The 18,814-nt window shown below is 40.7% G+C and overlaps 2 protein-coding genes across 4 annotated transcripts in view; both read left to right on the top strand.

Moving 5' to 3' along the window:
• Window positions 1-253: 253 nt before the first annotated feature.
• On the top strand, window positions 254-7,539 carry QNG1 (Q-nucleotide N-glycosylase 1). Its single transcript, XM_064735604.1, has 4 exons — window positions 254-719; window positions 1,752-2,011; window positions 5,409-5,604; window positions 6,835-7,539. Exons 1-4 carry the CDS (start codon window positions 383-385, stop codon window positions 7,065-7,067), a joined length of 1,026 nt encoding a protein of 341 aa, XP_064591674.1. The 5' UTR covers window positions 254-382; the 3' UTR covers window positions 7,068-7,539.
• A 691-nt stretch (window positions 7,540-8,230) lies between these two features.
• KIF27 (kinesin family member 27) overlaps window positions 8,231-18,814 on the top strand; it is a 33,295-nt gene continuing 22,711 nt past the window's right edge. For all 3 annotated transcript variants that reach the window (XM_064735751.1, XM_064735750.1, XM_064735752.1), the window contains exons 1-4: window positions 8,231-8,413; window positions 9,769-10,161; window positions 12,157-12,357; window positions 13,731-14,659. In XM_064735751.1, the coding sequence (XP_064591821.1) occupies window positions 9,864-10,161; window positions 12,157-12,357; window positions 13,731-14,659 (1,428 nt within the window). In that variant the 5' untranslated portion in view covers window positions 8,231-8,413; window positions 9,769-9,863. The remainder of the gene's footprint in view (window positions 8,414-9,768; window positions 10,162-12,156; window positions 12,358-13,730; window positions 14,660-18,814) is intronic.

Below are 18,814 nucleotides of genomic sequence, written 5' to 3'. Positions count from 1 at the left end.
GAGGAAAAGAGCTCCACAAGTCAATAGCACATTTTTGTTCGTTGCTCAGTCAGGTTTATTTTTTTTTAATCCGTCTCTTTTTCAACGATTGGAATCTTCCGGAAAACTTGTCTATGAAGCTGAGTCTGCCCACGGCTCGAGCCTGGCAGGATTTCACGGGGCGACTCAACACGAGCGTGCCGGCCCGAGCGCTCCCGGGCCTGGCGCCCGTGCTCGGCCCCGCCCCCGAGCCCCGCCCGGGCCCCGCCTCCGCTCGCGCCTGCGCGCAGCGGCAGCACCGGAGAGCGGGGCGGGGAGCGGAGCGGGACCGCTGCCAGTGTGCGCCCCGCGAGAAGCGCGGCGGAGAGGCTGACCTCGGCAGCGTGCGTGTTTCCTGCCAAGCATGGAGGTGTTCCCGTCCCCCCTGGAGTCCGCCAAGTTCATAGCCGAGCACAGCAAAGATGTCTCCGTGGACGAGGAGGGAGCGCGGCGGGTGGCGGAGAGCCTGTTCGACAAAGCCTCGGCAGCGGAGTTCGGGCTGGCGGGGTGGAAAAGCCTACACGAGCTGAACCCCCGGGCCGCCGACAAGGAGGCTGTAGACTGGGTGTTCCTGGTGGACACCCTCAACTTCTCCTTCTGGTCCGAGCAGGAGGAGCGCAAGTACCTTGTGAAGTACAAGGATAAAACCTACAGCGGCTACTGGTCGCTGTGCGCCGCCGTCAATAGGGCCCTGGACGACGGTCAGTGGGCGCCGGGGAAGCGGGGCCGGGCCGGGGCTGCGGGCGGGGGGCGTCGGAAGCCGAGCGTCGTGTATTAAATGAAGGCGGCGCCTCGGAACTGGGACACGCTCTTGGGAACTGCTGTTCGCCGTGTCAGTAGCTGTGTGTGTGCAGGCGTCCCGTTGAGCTTGGGGAAGGGAACTGGAAGTGATTTCAAAACACCCTTGTACTGAAACTACCTAACTCTTGGCTGTATCTGGGCTATTTCTTCCATTCAAGAGACTTTAAGGATTTCCAGTAGTCAGCTGTGTGTGACTTGGGTTATCTCACATGTATTCTTGAGTTAAGTTGCATATTTCCATGGCAAATGAATAAATGAGGCATGAAGTGAGAATCCTCTGGACTAATCAAACGCTCAAGTGTCTAAAGTAAATCTGAAAACCCATATGCCCCTCAAACCAGTATTTTAAAACCAGTATTTTAATGTTTTGTATTTAAACCCAGTACTTTAGCACTCACTTTTTTTGCTGTTCTCAGAAAAAAAACTCCCCAACAGTTAGTAGATATAGATGAAGGTTTTAATTCATTTTCTGCATCGTTATTTAGTAAATTAAGGTGGCATTAGCGTTAAGACACTTTTTGTAAACGCACAGCATGATTAGGATTCATGGGAAAACAGGCCTATTCTGACTAAACTAGCTATATACTGACTGTATTTGCTAGTGTGCTATGTAAACATCACACTTAAAATATGAAAACTAAGCAGCTGGGGAAATTGCATACAGAAAGTAACAGCAGTTCTATGGTTGTATATTGGAAGTTTGCTGTAGAGGAAAACATTTTATGCACTCATAATTTTAATTGTGAGCAGCTCTGTGGATGCGGTTATTGCTGAAAGCAAAGGTGGGTTTAAGAGTTGATGGACTTCTTAGATCTTCCTATAGATCTATAGATCTTAGATCTTCCTTAGATCTTCCTTTAGCAGACCACTGCACTAGGTCTATATGTTATGTTTTGTGATAGCCTAACTATCTTATTTTCACTTTTCTGAAGGAATACCTATCACCAGTGCGTCCTATTTTGCCACCATGACGCTTGACCAAGTTAGGCACGTATTTCGCTCTGACACAGAAGTGCCTTTGCCCTTGATTGAAGAAAGACACCGGGTGCTGAACGAAAGTGGAATAGTTCTGTTAGAGAAGTTTGGAGGGTCCTTCCTCACCTGCGTTAAAATGAGTGAGAAGAGTGCTCAGAAGCTGCTACATCTCATACTGGAAAATTTTCCTTCTTACAGAGATGAAGCTGTATTTGAGGTAAGTTAATTCTAAAGCTCTGGAAAAAAATCCTACTATTTAGTAACAGTTAAAGACACTTGATAGTCCACAACTAGTCAGGACAAGAGTCACTTTCTTTTTCCCACCAGAGGAGTACCTTTTTTCTCATATGCTGTTTCTTTATCACTTTACTGTAATTTAATTTGGTATATTCTGAGTTCCCAGTTAGATCGCACTTCCTTTGTACTCCTTAAAAATGCATAGTATTTGAGATAATTCCTGCCTGAAAAATGGGAATCCTTTTTCTTTTTCTTTTTCCCACTTGCCTTGTATTGCTGAAAACCCTCCTCCCACCATCTTCTTTTTCTTTTACCTTAAGGCTCTCTGCAGCTAATGAAGGAAGTGAAACTCTGGTAGAATTAACGCACAGCTACTGGGACTCCACCCTCTAACGGCTGTTGATTCAACAGGCATTACTCAAATTATTACAGATTAGAAGTCACCCACAGTTTTACAAATGTTGACAGTATACTGAAGCATTTACTGAAAGAAACTGATGGGAATTAACCAGGGATCATATGATATTTTTTGTTTTCACCTATACAGGCATGTTTTTCATTTAGCACCTGTGACTTATGTAGCAGCTCATGTGCTCAGTTGCATGTGAAGTAGTACTCTGCTGTTACATCATTAAATCTAGAAGACTTTGTTAGTGACAGTACAGCCTATAGTACTGGTCTGTGCAGTCTTTTCAGCTTCTTGGAATACCAGTCACTGAAGCTTTGAACCTATTGCATTTATTGCCCTTCAGTAGGAGGTGTCATTTTATTTTCTTCTGTCTCCTGCTGTGAAGCAAAATATATTTACCTAAAAAATCAGAGGTTCTTTTGAATTATTCTTTGGAGCTACTTGTTTTGTTTATTTGGGTTTATTTGTGTTTTTTAATGTAAAAAGTAATTTTTTGACAATTTTTATGATCAAAAAGGAAATATTTTCTAAGTAAAGTGATATTTTCTTATTTTTATAGTGACTGTACTCATTGATGTTATATCTTTCATGAGATGATGATGAGTGCTTTATAAAGCAAGCGTCCTTAAAAGCAGCAGCAGACTACAGAATGAAAAGCAGATCCAAAAATGATCCCAGACCGTAAGCACTGACTTAGTAATAAAGCCTGTTGCATGAATATGGAAGCTTTTTTTCTGCTTTCACTAAGCAAGATGTGTATTTTGAAGGTGATGACATGGATCACATTATTTTTATGGCAGCAGGTTGAGCTCTCACAAGTAAGACTTCTAAAGGGTTAGGAGGGAACTGGAAAGATGGTGAAATATCCAACAGCAAGCCAGTGCTTTTCAGTAACTCTCCAAAGGAGAAATATATATAAGTTAAGTCATACATTAGAATCATACTATCAGACTGCTGCAGCTGACCTTCTAGGGAAGCTTCTAAAATTAGCACAATTTTTTGACTGTATCTTTTTCCAAATACATATACAAAATACTTTTAATAATTACATATGTAATCCCAGAAATGGCCAGTGTTAGTTTTTCTGAAAAAGAAAATGCAAACCAAGACCAAAATCTCCAAAACATTTTTTTCTCCTTGGTAGATAATTCGTATTTAGATGCTGTGCTGTGCATTTGATTCCCAACAGCAGTTTAAGTTTTAGACTATATTGTACTCATATATCAGGGTTTTTGTGTTCTGACAGAGACTTAGTGGAGTCCTTTTTGATCTTCCCCTATATTGTATGTTTTCATCTTTTACTTACCATCCATTACCTGGGACTGAGGTTGTAAAATTCTCATGATCCTATTCTTTGCTTTTTTTTTAAATGGCTGTGCTATCATATTTTCTCTTTGCCAACACAATACTCCTCCTTTCTTTTAATGTCAGTAGGTCATAATTAGGTATATTCCTTAATATTAGCACATTGTACTGCAGAGAAGATGCAAATGTTCCTGTACATGGTACTATTTCCTGAAAGGCAAAGTGTTGCAGAAAAAAAAAGATAAAAGAGATATAGTTGTATTGCCATGTTGAAAAAAGTTCCATTTTTGATAAATGAACTATCTTTACAGTCTTTCACAGACAGAATCAGAGACTAGGTAAGGGTTAAAGGACTATACCATAAGTGGGCCCAGCCTCCCTGCTCAAGCAGGATCATCCCCAGAGCACTTGGCACAGGATTGTGTCCAGAAAGTTCTTGTGCATTTCCCAGGAAGGAGACTCCACAATCTCTCTAAACAATCTGTGCCAGTGCAGTCACTTCCACAGTAAAGAAGTTTTTAAGTTCTTCCAATTTGACATGTAGTATCATCCACCTAGTGATTTTCCCTGCTTTCTGATAAATAGTGGGAAAATTTACTCAAAATGCTTCATAGTCCTTTTCACATTGAGATTTTTGTATAAACTTAATATGTTCTGTACAACAAAAACGTTAACAATGAAACAATGAAATTATAAATTTATCTGCTCAGCCATGAGTCCCAGACAATATTTTTTTCCTAATTAAGCTATAGCATGAAATGAAAGGCCCGTTCTAATTCCACCTTCCTCTTCTCTTGGGAAATGGTGTGGTGCTAGAGACAATCAGTACTTTACTACTGGAAAATTCCTAACGCTATGAAAGAATGACACCCTTGCTTTGGAACATAGGAGCAATGATAAGATTTGGTCTGTTAATTATTTACTTCTTGTTACCACTTCTCGTGTGATGTTTAAGGTGGTGTTTTGTTGTTTAAAGTACAAAATCATTTATGTTCTCTAGAAGAAAGTTTGTGCAATTATGTTAAGTATAGCATGAGGCATATGGAAGGCAGGAGTTTTGAGGATGTTTTGGAAGTTGTTCTATGAAATGTAGTTGAACTTCCCAGTATTTTTGGAGAATACCATTCAAGGACAAAAATATGATTTGCTGTCAGGAATAGTTACAGCATCTTGGCAGTAAACAAAGAGGAGCATTCATTAAAGTTTTCACCAGAATTCTATTTCTTTAAGAGTACAGATAAATGGATTAACAAAATGTTTTAATTTTCTAGTACAATACATGCCTCTTATGCCTCTCTTGTCAAATTAAAAGGTTGGATGTACTGTAGAGTTTCTGAAAATTAATGTTGCTGTTGTTCAACTACAGTGTTTACCAAATGGCAGTAAACAACTGTGAATGTGTTCTGAGATCCAGGCATATTCTAAACAATTTTTATTTGCTGCAGTAACTTCTATTATGTTCCTTTTTTATTTCAGTTTATTTATGAGCATTGCACATAATCCATGTTTGCAGTTTGATATTGTTTAGATTTCAAGATATTTAAGAGTGTTGCAGTTTTATTCTGTTCTAGTTAACTAATGTTTGCTTAACAATATGAAATGGTTAGTGGTTATTTGCTATATTTATTGATCAGGCACTTAATCCATAAATTTCTTTCTTTAGAAAAAGAAGGTATCTTTCTACAAACGGGCACAAATACTTGTGGCTGACACATGGAGTGTTTTAGAAGGCAAAGGAGATGGCTCTTTTGATGATATATCCAGTCTGACAATATTTGCTGACTACAGAATTCCACAAGTTCTTGTTCACTTAAAAGCAATGAAGTATTCTGAAAAATTAATGAAGAAACTACGTGAAGGTTTGTTCTGTCCTTGAGAATATCAAGTAATCTTACTGCCCGATATTGTAGACTAAGGCTAGTTCTAAAAAGTGATATGTTGTCCATGTAAGGGTTATGTCACATTTTTCCCTTCAGGGATTTCTTAGGTACTGGAAGGAACTTCTTCTCTAGCCATGATCTTGAGTGAGATCTCAAGATTACTTTTTGTATAAAGACCTAACTGTTTTGTGGATTAAACACTGATATGGGAGGGATTAAAGAGATTCAAAGATAATTTGAGTTTCTGAATGAATTTCTGAAAATCTGCTGTTGCAAAACCACTTTTCAGAATGAGAATAGTTACAATTTTTGAACTTTACATAAAAGAAACAATGATTTTTGTCATTAATTCAAATTTGTAAAAGTATGGGAATTCCTCTGAACTGCTAGTTAATAAGCAAAGTAGTAACAATAATAATAATAGTAAATTATATAACTACTATTATAATTATAACATATATATATGATTTCATTTTTTAACCATGATTTCATCTTCCCAATACTTACTAACCATGAATTTTAGTGAATAAAAATAAGCCAATCTCTTTTGCACTGTAAAATGACTGTATTTAGATGTAGAAGTGCTATTATGCAATTTCAGAAATACTCAGGAAGATAAACAGATTAATGCAATCGCCCATGAACTTTAAAAGAATGGCTGTACATGTATTTGTGTCTTTATGCATATCTATATAACTAAATAGACATCATAGACATTCTATCCTTCCACAAATCCTAATGAGATGATTACCATTTAAACAATTCCACTGTTTTTCTTTTCAGTTCCTTTGGGGGGTTGTTTGTTTTCAGTTTTAAAATCTTAGACTTCAGTCATCTTGGTAGAAAATATACTATGAAGTATAATAATTATATACTAAAAAGTATACTGTTATAAAAGACTATCTTTTTTGTCACTGTAAGCAAAGAAATTATCATATGATTTGCAGTACACACTGCTCCTAAAGCAGTTCCTTAGAATACAGGCTGTTGCTTGAATTGAATGGGAAGGAAGCTTCTAAGTGCAATATGGTAAAATTAAAGTAACCATTAGAAAATGTGTAGCAACACTGTTAACAGTTGCTGGGTAAGTCATGAGAACTAGAACCTTGCAACAGAATAAATGTGAAGGGGAAAAAATTCACAAATTTAGTCAGTCCTTGTCCTCCTGTCTGCTCCATATAAATGGATTGCTGTCTCTTGTGTCTGCAGGAACACTTTTCCAGTCTGGAGACAAAGAAGAGGTAGAGATCCGTGGCTGTTCTATTTGGTGTTGTGCATTGATTTGTAAGCACCTTCAGGAGCTCTATCAGAAGAAGGGTCAGGACATGCATGAAAAAATCAATGCAGTTTTACTCGATTATTATCTTTGGGATTATGCCAGAGATCACAGGGCAGAGATGAAAGATATCCCGTTCCACCGAGTACGGTGTATATATTACTAAGTCTAATCCAACAGCTCTTGTATTGCTGCCTTATCTTTTGAACTTGCTTTTTCATATGGTGATTTGTCATGCACTAATTTGGAACTGTTAAATCAAATTCTTGTTTTCTAGTGATGTAGTAACAATGTGCCTTTTCCTTTTTGTTTTATTACGTTTTTATTACCTTTCTTTTAATCTTTTGCTTGCCCTGACTGGAATTAACAGTGTAAACTTTGCAGGCAGCCCATGTTAAGGTAGGGTTTATTACTCCTGCTTTGACCTTTGTATTGGTGTATGTGGCTACCTTTGTGCACAGCCAGATGTGTGTGCAGATCCTGTGGTGTACCTTGGTGTACCTCAGCCCCTCCCTGTTCCTGCCTGTCCCCTGTCATACCTGCACAGAGGTGGCAGGTGCTTGGCAGATGCTTTACTGCTCAGAGATGGAAGTGTAACCTGTCCAGTCGTCCAATAAACACTGTGGTGACAGATGTGCCATGTGTCTGTGTTTTTACTGCTAGGGGTGAGATGGGGGGGCTTAGTCCATGCACTGAGGCAGGTGGGAAGGGAGGGGAGGAATCACAGAATCACTTAGGTTGGAAAAGATCTCTGGGATCATCAAGTCCAACCTGTGACCGAACACGAGTTTGTCTACTAGACCATTGCACTGAGTGCCATGTCCAGTCTTGCCCTAAACACCTCCAGGGACTGTGATTCCATCACCTGACTAGGCAGCCTGTTCCAATATTTAATCACCCTTTTTGTAAAGAAATTTTCCGGATGTCCAACCTGAACCTTCCTTATCACAGCTTGAAGCTATTTCCTTTTGTACTGGCACCTGTTGCCTGTGAGGAGAGGCCGAACGCCATCTTGCTACTCCTACCTTTCAGGTAGCTGTAGAGAGCAGTAAGGTCTCCCTGAGCGTCCTCCAAGCTGAACAGCCCCATCTCCCTCAGCTGCTCCTAACACCCCTTGTGCTCCAGACCCTTCCCCAGCTCCGTCGCGCTTCTCTGGACACACACACCTCACCGTCCTTCCCGCACAGAGGGGCCGAGTCCCGGCAGGGCGGGAAGAAGGGCGGGGACTCGCGCCGGTCCCGCCGCTGGGGGCGCTGTCCGCGCGGCGGGCGGCCGGCATGGCTGCCGTTGCCTAGCGAGGGTCGCAAACAGCAGAGGCCGCCCGTCGCCTGTCCTCGCTGCGGCCCGGGCCCGCGGCACGGCCCGGCACGGCACGGCACGGCGGCCTCCGCGGCTCTAGCGGCTCCCGACCCTCACGCATGATACGATCCCGGCCGCTCCTCAGGTTTGGAGACGTTGCAAACACGGAAAATCCGCTGGGCCGCACGCAGAACATCCCTGCAAGCGAAAAAGGTAGAATGTATGTTTGCCTCTGCCCTGTGGGAGCCGCGGGCGTCGACACCCGAGTGTCTCTCTTGCCTTGATGTTTTGGGAATGTTTTATATTCCCACGTTCTTTTACAAAGTAGATTCTTAGGAAATACGGTTTCCCTGCCACACCGGGACATGATTTGTTAACTTGTTTGTTTAGGAATATAACTTTAAAAAGAGAGTAAGAAATGTTGGCACTTAAGAGCAGCACTTGCTAGGGGGCAAAAAAAATAATGCACCCATTCAATTATCATTCAAAACGTGTTTTTAATCTGTAGTTAGTATATATATGTATCTGTTTCTAATTGGCCATGTCTTTATTGATACAGGTAATTCTCATGCTTTGCTTATTTGTTCTTGTGCTCAATCAATAGAATGGAGCTTTTCTTTTTTCAAAGTTCAGCCAAGTCTTCAAATTAAAAGGAGTAAAATGAAATGCAAAAGCACTTCTCTTCACTGCCATGAGATAACACTGTTTTAAGCTATTAGTTTTCAGCAAACTTGAATTTTGGGAGCTTAGCTGATTTCTGCCAGCTCAGTAATACAGCTTTCTTGAAGACAATGTGTGTGAGAGCACAAAGTTCAGCAAACTTTACCTTTCAAGACAAAAATTCTCAGAGTTAGCAACAACAACGGAAAATATGTGTGTGGGATCCCATGCAGATTTTTGAATTCTAGTGAAAAACAGCTATAAAGAAAGGCAATTCCTTAATGTTTACAAGTGTGCTACTGTGCAATGCCTATGCTGTAAGAATGAATATCCACCAGGCAGTATAAGGAACTATGTATGCTAAAATTATAATTACTAAAAAATAATTCCATATGTGCCTAAAGTTTCAGATCAAAATCGGAGGAATGTTCTACATGTAGTAAATAGATACATTTAAAACCACACTTCCTTGTGCTTGTTGAGTTAGAAATGTTTGGTGCTTGATAAGTGGAAGAGGGTATGTATATACAACTTCTGGAGGAAAAGGTTTTGTTTGACTGATTTGTGCTGCCTACGCAATGTGAATGCAGGACCAGGAAAATGAGAGGATCCATTTTAAGCCTTTGCTTTACCAACAGTGTTTATTAAAATTCTTACAATATTGTTGCTTTGTATGATTGTGTTATATTCAAATAGGAAATCAGGCAACTTTAAGTCTGCTAACCTGGAAATAAATAGTTGCAAAAATAATTTATTAATTGATTATATAGTTATTAATAGAGCAGCATTTATATCAGGTAGTTTTCAAGATTGTAATGTTGCTTACATGTTCCTTAGGAAATCTCAGCTTTTCACGTCAGGAGATACTTTCTTTTATATTATATAACATGGAAAACTTTTTTTCTTAGTTGCAGACAGCTGTGAATGAAGTGAACAGAGCTGGGGTAACAGATTTCTTCTTGACTATGTGAATACTGAGTGGGAAGCAGTGGTCGAGTCTGGCATGGAGGAGATCCCAGTTAAAGTTGCAGTCCGAGTCAGACCTCTGCTTTCCAAAGAAATACTTCATAACCACCAAGTGTGTGTCAGATTAGTGCCAAATGCTAAACAAATTATCATTGGAAAGGACCATGTCTTCACTTTTGATTTTGTATTTGGCAAAAACTCAACCCAAGAAGAAGTTTATGCTGTTTGTATTAAGCCTCTTCTAGTGTCTCTGACTGAAGGATACAATGCTACAGTGTTTGCCTATGGACAGACTGGTTCTGGGAAGACTTACACTATCGGTGGTGATCACATTGGTAGGTTATAGAAAAGTTTTTGGTTTTTGGAGATTTTTTAATTGGTAAAGAGTGCATTTATGCAAGTTAAATATTTATTACGTAGCAGATAATGCTGCACAGTTTTAAGGATCAAGGCAAAAACCTGTAGTGAAAAAAACCAAAACTTCCAATTGTTTATGTGATAATTAAGGTTCTAAAAACTTCTCCATAAATTAGACTATACCAAAAATATCTAAGAAAACCCCAATTTGTTAAGTGTTCTTTCACATTTCACATTTTAACATGCAGTTTATATTACAACTTTTTTTTCTGAGATATAGTGGTTTTGAAAATTTTTACTATACTTAATCTTACCTTGCAAATATGTTCATTAGGCACTTAATTATTTACTTGCTCATTCTGTGTTGGATTTGTTTGGTTTTTTGGGGCTTTTGAGAGAAATTTCTGTGACATCTGAGAAATCTATGCTTTAATTTTTCCAAATTGATATAAATAGACTATTGTAAATATTTTGGTAGAGTCTTCCTTTTATTTAGAATCATAGGATCACTGAACTGTGTAGGTTTGAAAAGACCCCTAAGATCTTAAAGTCCAACCATTAACCCTACATTTCCAGGTCCACAACTAGGCCTATTCCATTGGTTGACCACTAGTGAAGAAATTCTTCCTAATATCAAATCTAAGCCTCCTCAGGTGCAGCCTGAAGTAATTTTTTCTTGTGCTGTCAGTTTTTGCCTGGGAGAGGAGAGTGACCCCCCTCCTCCCAGTTACACCCTCCTGTCAGGTGGTAGTAGAGAGCACTACGGTCTATCGTGAGTCTGCTTTTCTCCAGCTTAAACAACCCCAGCTCCCTCAGCTGCTCCTCCAGACCCTGCCTCAGTTCTGTTGCCCTTCTCTGGACACACTTCAGCCCCTCAATGTCCTTACAGTGGTGGGCCCAGAACTGAATACAGCACTGGAGGTGTGACCTCATGAGTGCCCAGCACAGGGGGACAATCACTGCCCTGGTCCTGCTGGCCACACAACTGCTGGTACTCCTCTTGGCCGCCTGGGCGCAGCTGGCTGGCCTGTGATCTGCTGCTGTCAACCAGCATCCACAGGTCCCTTCTGGCTGAGCACCTTTCCAGCCACTCTGCCCCTACCCAACCCATGGTTCTTAAGGGGATTGTTGTGCCTCAAGGGCAGGACCCCACAGCAGGCTTTGTTGAACCTCATACCACTGGTCTCTTCTGCTTATGGTTGCAACTTCACTTCCATTCTCTTCACTAGTAGGTATTTAATGTTCCTATAAGTACCATTGCTACCTAAATTGTTTTGGTAGTGGATGTCACAGTCTAAGGCTGATCATAGCTCTGCAATTACACCCTTTTAGTTTAATGAATATATTTACTAAATTAATATTTAGATGTGAGCAACCCATTAGTTTTTTGGTAAAAGAGATTCTTTTTGTTGTCTCATAGTCAAACAGCTTCCATAGTCTTGGATAAAGAACACAGATGATTAATGGAAACATTGTCCTATGCTGACTATGTAAAAAAAGTAGAGTTTGGCACCAGTGTTCCATGTTTATGAAAAAATAGGAAATTACTGGTAGTGTTGGTCATAAATCTTGTCTCGCTATGTTACTGATGATTTTGCTTTATGTAAGTAGAATTTATAGTTTCTCAAATCCTTGAGATGTCATTGCTAACCATATTGAGTAGGGATAAAGAAGAAATCTGTACTCTGAGGAGTATAGTTTTAAAGTAGAATCCATATTTTTCATAACTTTCATAACTATAAAATTGTGTAATTAAAATCCTAGTACTAGATTTGAATCCTAGTACTGGATGCAAACAAAGTTTCTGACACACACACGAAAAAAATTTACAAAAATCCTTGTGAACGATGAGCTCTTCAGATTCCTTAGTGTGTTGCTTACTAAATATCGCAGGCTTCTCTCAAATTTCAGTCTTTGTAATTTATGTTACAGAATGACTGCAGTTTTCAGTGACATTTGTGCTTATATTTTAGCATCAGTTGCAGTGGATGAAAGGGGCATAATCCCACGGGCTATTCAGGAATTATTTCATCATATTTCTGAACATCGTAATATTAACTTCCGTGTGAAGGTATCCTATATAGAGGTTTACAAGGAAGAACTTCGAGATTTGTTGGATTTGGAGACCTCCGTGAAATATCTACATATTCGAGAAGATGAGAAGGGAAATACAGGTAGGATTCCAGCTCTCAAATTTGGTGTTTTGTGTTCCAGTTTCTGTCCAAATTATTCTTGCTTTCTCTTGAAAGTGCTTATTCACTACTAATGAATAAAAGGAAAAAAATTATTAATATAAGCTCAGTTTAGCTGTTTGGAAACAGTTTGAGGTTTAGATGCTTGTCAGCAATATAGATGTTTTATTATATAGATGGAAGTGGCAACAAATGGTAAAGTGAATAACACAGTTATTGTTTCTGCAAGTTCTGTCTAGAAACAAAATAGTATGCGAATATTCACTTGAATAAATGTTTTAAGATTAAACCATTGCTTCTTCCTTCAAAATTACAATTGTTAAGTCAATTATATTGTAAATATCTGCTCCCCTTTTACAATGAAATGAGTGGAAGAGACCACTTCATTAAGAGAAGGGGAAGTAGATATTTTTAGAGGCTTTGAGATTAATACTTGCCCTGTAGGTATCCTGTTCACCCCATGAAAATGCTAGAAGAATCTACATCAGAGTTATTTTATTCTCAAAGTATCTAATCTGGTTTAGGTTTGGATTTTTTTTCTTTATATTCTAATTGTTGTGTTTAGTCTAGTATTCTTAAACTGTTATATTAAGCTGTCATGGGTTTTTTGTCTGTAGCTGGGAGAAAGCACTAGTTCAGCACAAATCTTGCAGACATCATCATTGCTTCAAAAGGATCCCACAATACATTTTAAAGTATTTATTTTCTTCGGTACAGTTAGAGTAAGCTTCTTGTTCTAGGATGCTTTCCATCTCTCATTAAAAGAAAAATATGATAAAAAAGATTATTAGTAAGAGTACTTGGTAGAAGTACACTTACACTTTATTAGATTACTAACAGATACCTGTCCCAAAGGCCCAACTATCTGCACTATTCAGAATAGAAATTATTTTCTTAGTACAGGCTTGAAATAAGTTTTACTTTAAAAAAAACTTTATAGTTCTTAGTCTTTTTTTTAACTGGCAGAATATCCTTTGAGCTGATTTTGCTCATATTTTTTCTAGGTAGCAGCATGCTGTAAATTGTAAAGGTAACGTGCAGTGTGCAATGTGTAAATGAGTTGTGTCTTGTGTCTAAGATACTGTTTCAAATGTTATGGCACAATAGACCCCTACATTAAATATCTGCAGGTTTCAGATGTGTTGTATCTCATGCTTTGCACACATTGTATCTTCATTCCTCTGGCTATATGCTATGACTTCATAGGTAGGGCATAGCCATAGCAGGCTTGTATTTTCTCTAATACGCTATTATAGGTATTGCTGTAAATTATTGCTGAAGAATTATCATTATAAACTATTGCTATTTAGAATTTATTAAATTATTCTTACTTTCATCTGGTTTGGCGTTTGAAGTGATTGTCGGTGCTAAGGAATTCCAAGTAGAATGTGCAGATGAAGTAATAAGCCTGCTGGAAAGTGGCAATGCAGCTCGTCACACAGGCACAACGCAGATGAATGAGCACTCTAGTCGATCTCATGCCATTTTTACCATCAGTATTCATCAGAAGCAGTCTGCAGAGTATCAGAATGCTGCACAGGATTCAATTTCTTCAAAGTTCCATTTTGTGGATTTGGCAGGATCAGAGAGGGTAGCAAAGACTGGAAATACTGGTGAACGCTTCAAAGAATCAGTTCAGATCAATAGTGGTCTCTTGGCCTTGGGAAATGTCATCAGTGCCCTTGGAGACCCAAAAAGAAAAAGTGTACATATTCCATACAGAGATGCTAAAATCACTCGTATTCTAAAAGACTCTCTAGGAGGAAATGCCAAGACTGTTATGATAGCATGTATAAGTCCATCCTCACTGGACTTTGATGAATCTTTAAATTCCCTCAAATATGCCAACAGAGTAAAAAACATTAGAAATAAACCAGTAGTAAATTACAACCCAGAAAAAGACCGAATTGATGAAATGGAACTTGAAATCAGATTGCTTCGGGAAGCTTTGCAGAGCCAGCAGGCCCGTAATCAGCAGTTACATGACTTAAATGAAGAAAAAGCCCGTATCAGTTCACTTGAGGAGCAGCTCACTCGCCTTCAGGCTCAATGTTTCAGTTACAGAAATTGTGTAGATGAAGCCTTACCTTTTCTGGTTGATTTGTATGATGATGTTAGCTTAAGAAGAAGTCAGCGGGACAGGTTGCAGAGCTGGATCACTATGGTACAGAAAGTAAGGAAGGAAGCTCTCACCATCCAGGAGGCTGACACAGGCACTGAGACCAGCCCAGTACCACATCACATTACAATACTTCAACTGAAGAGGGAACTAAAGAAATGCCAGGTATTTAATTATAAGCTGTTTATTTAAATGACTAAGTAAAAAAGCAATCTGCCAAAATTTGAGCTATATTTTAAAAGATGGACAAAATTGTCACCTGTACTTAATTAAATTTAACTTCCAGCTTTGTAGAATTTTCTTTGGCCAATCCCTGGGATGTAGGTGTTTTGAAATGGATGTTTGAATACACAATCAGTGACAACAGAGATGAGTTGAAGTAATGTTATATTTTCTCTAGTCAGTTTCAAGATGATTCTTCAGGCTGAGCTGTTTTATCTGTTAGATATTTGGTTTTAGCTATGCCAGTATGCTAGGTTTGGCTGAGATGAAGTTAGTTTTCTGTATAGCATCCCTGAGGGTGCTGTGTTTTAGATTTGTGACCAATACAATGATAATAAGACAGTAATGCTTTTGCTCTTTCTGAACGGTGTTTTGTACAGTGACAGGCCTTCTGTTTTTCTGCCTGCACCCCCCAGTAAATAGATCGGAGGATGCATGAATAGTTGGAGACACAAACATGAAACAAAGCAGATGACCTGAACTAATCAGAGAGATTTCATACCACATAATGTGATGCTCAGCAATACAAAAGGAAGAGGAGGAGGTTTAGGGACACTTAGCTGTATTTTACCCAGAACTGGCTCAGCATTAGTCAGCCTTGGGAGGTGGTAGACAATAGCTTTTGCATCATCTCTTTTGTTTTATTTTCTTTCTCTCTTGCACTTCATCATCACTTACTGATCAGTTTCTATCTTGACTCACAAATTTTCTTGCTTTCACTTTCCCTTTGCTCTTCCTTTGTCCTCCTAGGAGATGGGGGTAGGGGGAAGTGAAGACATAGCTCTGTGTGCTTAGCTACCTCCTTGGATAACCCACAACAGTCTATTTTGGAACACAACCTGTGGCTCAAGGCTTTCAAAATAATAATAGATTTGATGACAGTGTGCTAGAGTAAACTTGTTAATACCTGTTTGGTTAAGATGTTTAAGTAGTGTTGCAGGTCATGAAGCTGCATATTTGCTTTGGGTGCTGATTTGTATGTGTGCGTGAATATTTAGATGCTTGATTCCTTTCTAACTGTAAAAAAGCCTCCAAGAATCATTTAATGACTATTTTCAGATTTTGCGATTTTGTGTGCTCTTTATTACTTGGTTTTCCTTTGCTTGGGAGTGCTTTGACAAAACTACTGTCCATCAGCGTAATCTGGTACTTGGGTCTTACCTTGTGGATGTCCCAGTACTCCAAGAACCATCTCATGGATAAAATCAGCAACTATATTTTACCCTCTTCTTCCCTGAGAGACATTTTGCAGAGAGAGAGGAAAAAGTGGTACCTATCCCTTCCTCTCCTCTACAACAGTTTTTTATAGTTTTGATGTAGTGGCTTCTGAGTTCCTTCAGTATCCTTATGTAATCAGACTGTTAATACTAATGTGTTGTGATCCCAACTTTGATTAATGTTCATAAGGTTAAACAGCTATTTGGGGTTGCCACATGATTTGAGCATGCCAAATCATGTGGCGTGCTCAAATCATGTGGAACATGCTCTAAGGTGATTGATCCCTGGGGTGTCAGTATGTCTGGGAGGAGATGGGCAGGAGCACAGGGCCATTGCTGCCTCTGACTACTTGTGATTTCATATCTGAACAGGCTCATTAACCCATAAACGAATACATTATTTAAAGAAACGAAGGTGAAACACAGTGACTTCTATAGCTGTGTTGGATGTGCCCCATGCCTATAAATGCAAGAGGGCCTGGTCTAAAAGCCCACAAACAGGCTTGTAGTGGTCTGAGACTCAGAAGATGTCTTGGTCTGAGGCCACAGAGACACTAAACCAGAGACTGAACCCTCAGCTGTAATAGCTGATCTTGTAGTAAAGAAACAGTGGAAGCAGAGATCAAGTTAATAAGAGAAGAGGCAGCTCATGCTCAGAGGAGGAGAGAGGAAGAATAAGAACAGGTAGCCTGTTCCACAGCAGGATAGGAAAGGAAAGAGACAGAAATCATGAGAGGCGGAAGCTACCTGGTGCCTATCCATGGCCTAGCTGCAAGATAATGTGTAAAGATTTTGCCTGACAAGATGAACTAATTGCTACCTGGTTGCTCCAGAGCTGGAATAGTAGGGCTAACAATCTGGAACTAAAAGGAAGGGGAACACAGTAGCTGGGATTCTTTGCTAGGGATTGTGGGACTGATAGAGGGACTGGAAGAGGGTCAGCCACCTCCAGCTTCCAGAGGTGACTGCTATTGAGCATGAAGACAAAGTACTCTCTTAAGGAAGATATTGTCATCCAGTGAGGCATGTGGACTGCCACAGAGGAATATATTTAATGTCTGAGGGAGTTAGAGGTGGTGGAGGTGATCTTCAGTGACATGGACAATAATCAGGCCTTGAAAGATCCAAACAATGTACAGTCCACACAATCTGAGTGGCTGAAGTCTATACAGAACACACAGACATCATATGACAGCAACCTAGTAAGGCTGAATTAGGCTTACTCTGTGGCACCAACTTTGCTGTTAGAACAGTTTGCCAGCCCTAGAGATTTACTGAAAATCTCTATTCCCTCTCCTTGATATGGACCTGAATCTCAGCTGTGGAAAGATTGTTACACAAGGTCTAGCAAAAGATAATGTGGATAATCTCTTTAGCCCCTTGCTTGGGCAGGCCAGCATATTGACTACCTTGACCAGGAATTACTCTGCTTAAGGGAAAAGGGGCCATGAGCACATGACAAATCCCACCCTACAGTTCTATCTGTGAAATGGATATGAGAAGTGGGGCGGTGCACCTATTTTGGTCCTGGAACTTTGCACATAAAGCAGTCTGTACATAAAGGGGGAAAAGGCAGTGGTTTAAAAGGGTCTTCCAGGAAGATTACTGTTCCAATTGTTGTCAACCAATTCCTGAGATGCAGTAGACCCCTTCCTCTTTCTGATACTGATTCAGTGGACTTACAGCTCTGTGGGTTTGAGCTCCATGCTTCTACAATGTGTTACAATCTGCTCTATTCACAAAGGAGGGAAGTGGCGGAAGTGGCGGAAGTGGCGGAAGGATGGATAGGAAGGATAGGAAGGAAGGAAGGAAGGAAGGAAGGAAGGAAGGAAGGAAGGAAGGAAGGAAGGAAGGAAGGAAGGAAGGAAGGAAGGAAGGAAGGAAGGAAGGAAGGAAGGAAGGAAGGAAGGAAGGAAGGAAGGAAGGAAGGAAGGAAGGAAGGAAGGAAGTGGCGGAAGGAAGTGGCGGAAGGAAGGAAGTGGCGGAAGGAAGGAAGTGGCGGAAGGAAGTGGCGGAAGGAAGGAAGTGGCGGAAGGAAGGAAGGAAGTGGCGGAAGGAAGGAAGTGGCGGAAGGAAGGAAGTGGCGGAAGGAAGGAAGTGGCGGAAGGAAGGAAGGAAGTGGCGGAAGGAAGTGGCGGAAGGAAGTGGCGGAAGGAAGGAAGGAAGTGGCGGAAGGAAGTGGCGGAAGGAAGTGGCGGAAGGAAGTGGCGGAAGGAAGTGGCGGAAGGAAGTGGCGGAAGGAAGTGGCGGAAGGAAGGAAGGAAGGAAGGAAGTGGCGGAAGGAAGGAAGGAAGGAAGGAAGGAAGGAAGGAAGGAAGGAAGGAAGGAAGGGGCGGAAGGAAGGAAGGAAGGGGCGGAAGGAAGGAAGGAAGGAAGGGGCGGAAGGGGCGGAAGGGGCGGAAGGGGCGGAAGGAAGGAAGGAAGGAAGGAAGGAAGGAAGGAAGGAAGGAAGGAAGGAAGGAAGGAAGGAAGGAAGGAAGGAAGGAAGGAAGGAAGGAAGGAAGTGGCGGAAGGAAGTGGCGGAAGGAAGTGGCGGAAGGAAGGAAGTGGCGGAAGGAAGTGGCGGAAGGAAGTGGCGGAAGGAAGTGGCGGAAGGAAGTGGCAGAAGGAAGGAAGGAAGGAAGGAAGGAAGGAAGGAAGGAAGGAAGGAAGGAAGGAAGTGGCGGAAGGAAGGAAGGAAGTGGCGGAAGGAAGGAAGGAAGTGGCGGAAGGAAGGAAGTGGCGGAAGGAAGGAAGGAAGGAAGGAAGGAAGGAAGGAAGGAAGGAAGGAAGGAAGGAAGGAAGGAAGGAAGGAAGGAAGGAAGGAAGGAAGGAAGTGGCGGAAGGAAGGAAGTGGCGGAAGGAAGGAAGTGGCGGAAGGAAGGAAGTGGCGGAAGGAAGG

This window comes from Zonotrichia leucophrys, chromosome Z (assembly GCF_028769735.1).
Source record: "Zonotrichia leucophrys gambelii isolate GWCS_2022_RI chromosome Z, RI_Zleu_2.0, whole genome shotgun sequence".
NCBI classification, from domain to species: Eukaryota; Metazoa; Chordata; class Aves; order Passeriformes; family Passerellidae; genus Zonotrichia; species Zonotrichia leucophrys.
The sequence above is the reverse complement of the archived record's forward strand: the minus strand, read 5'-3'. Positions and strand labels throughout refer to the sequence as shown.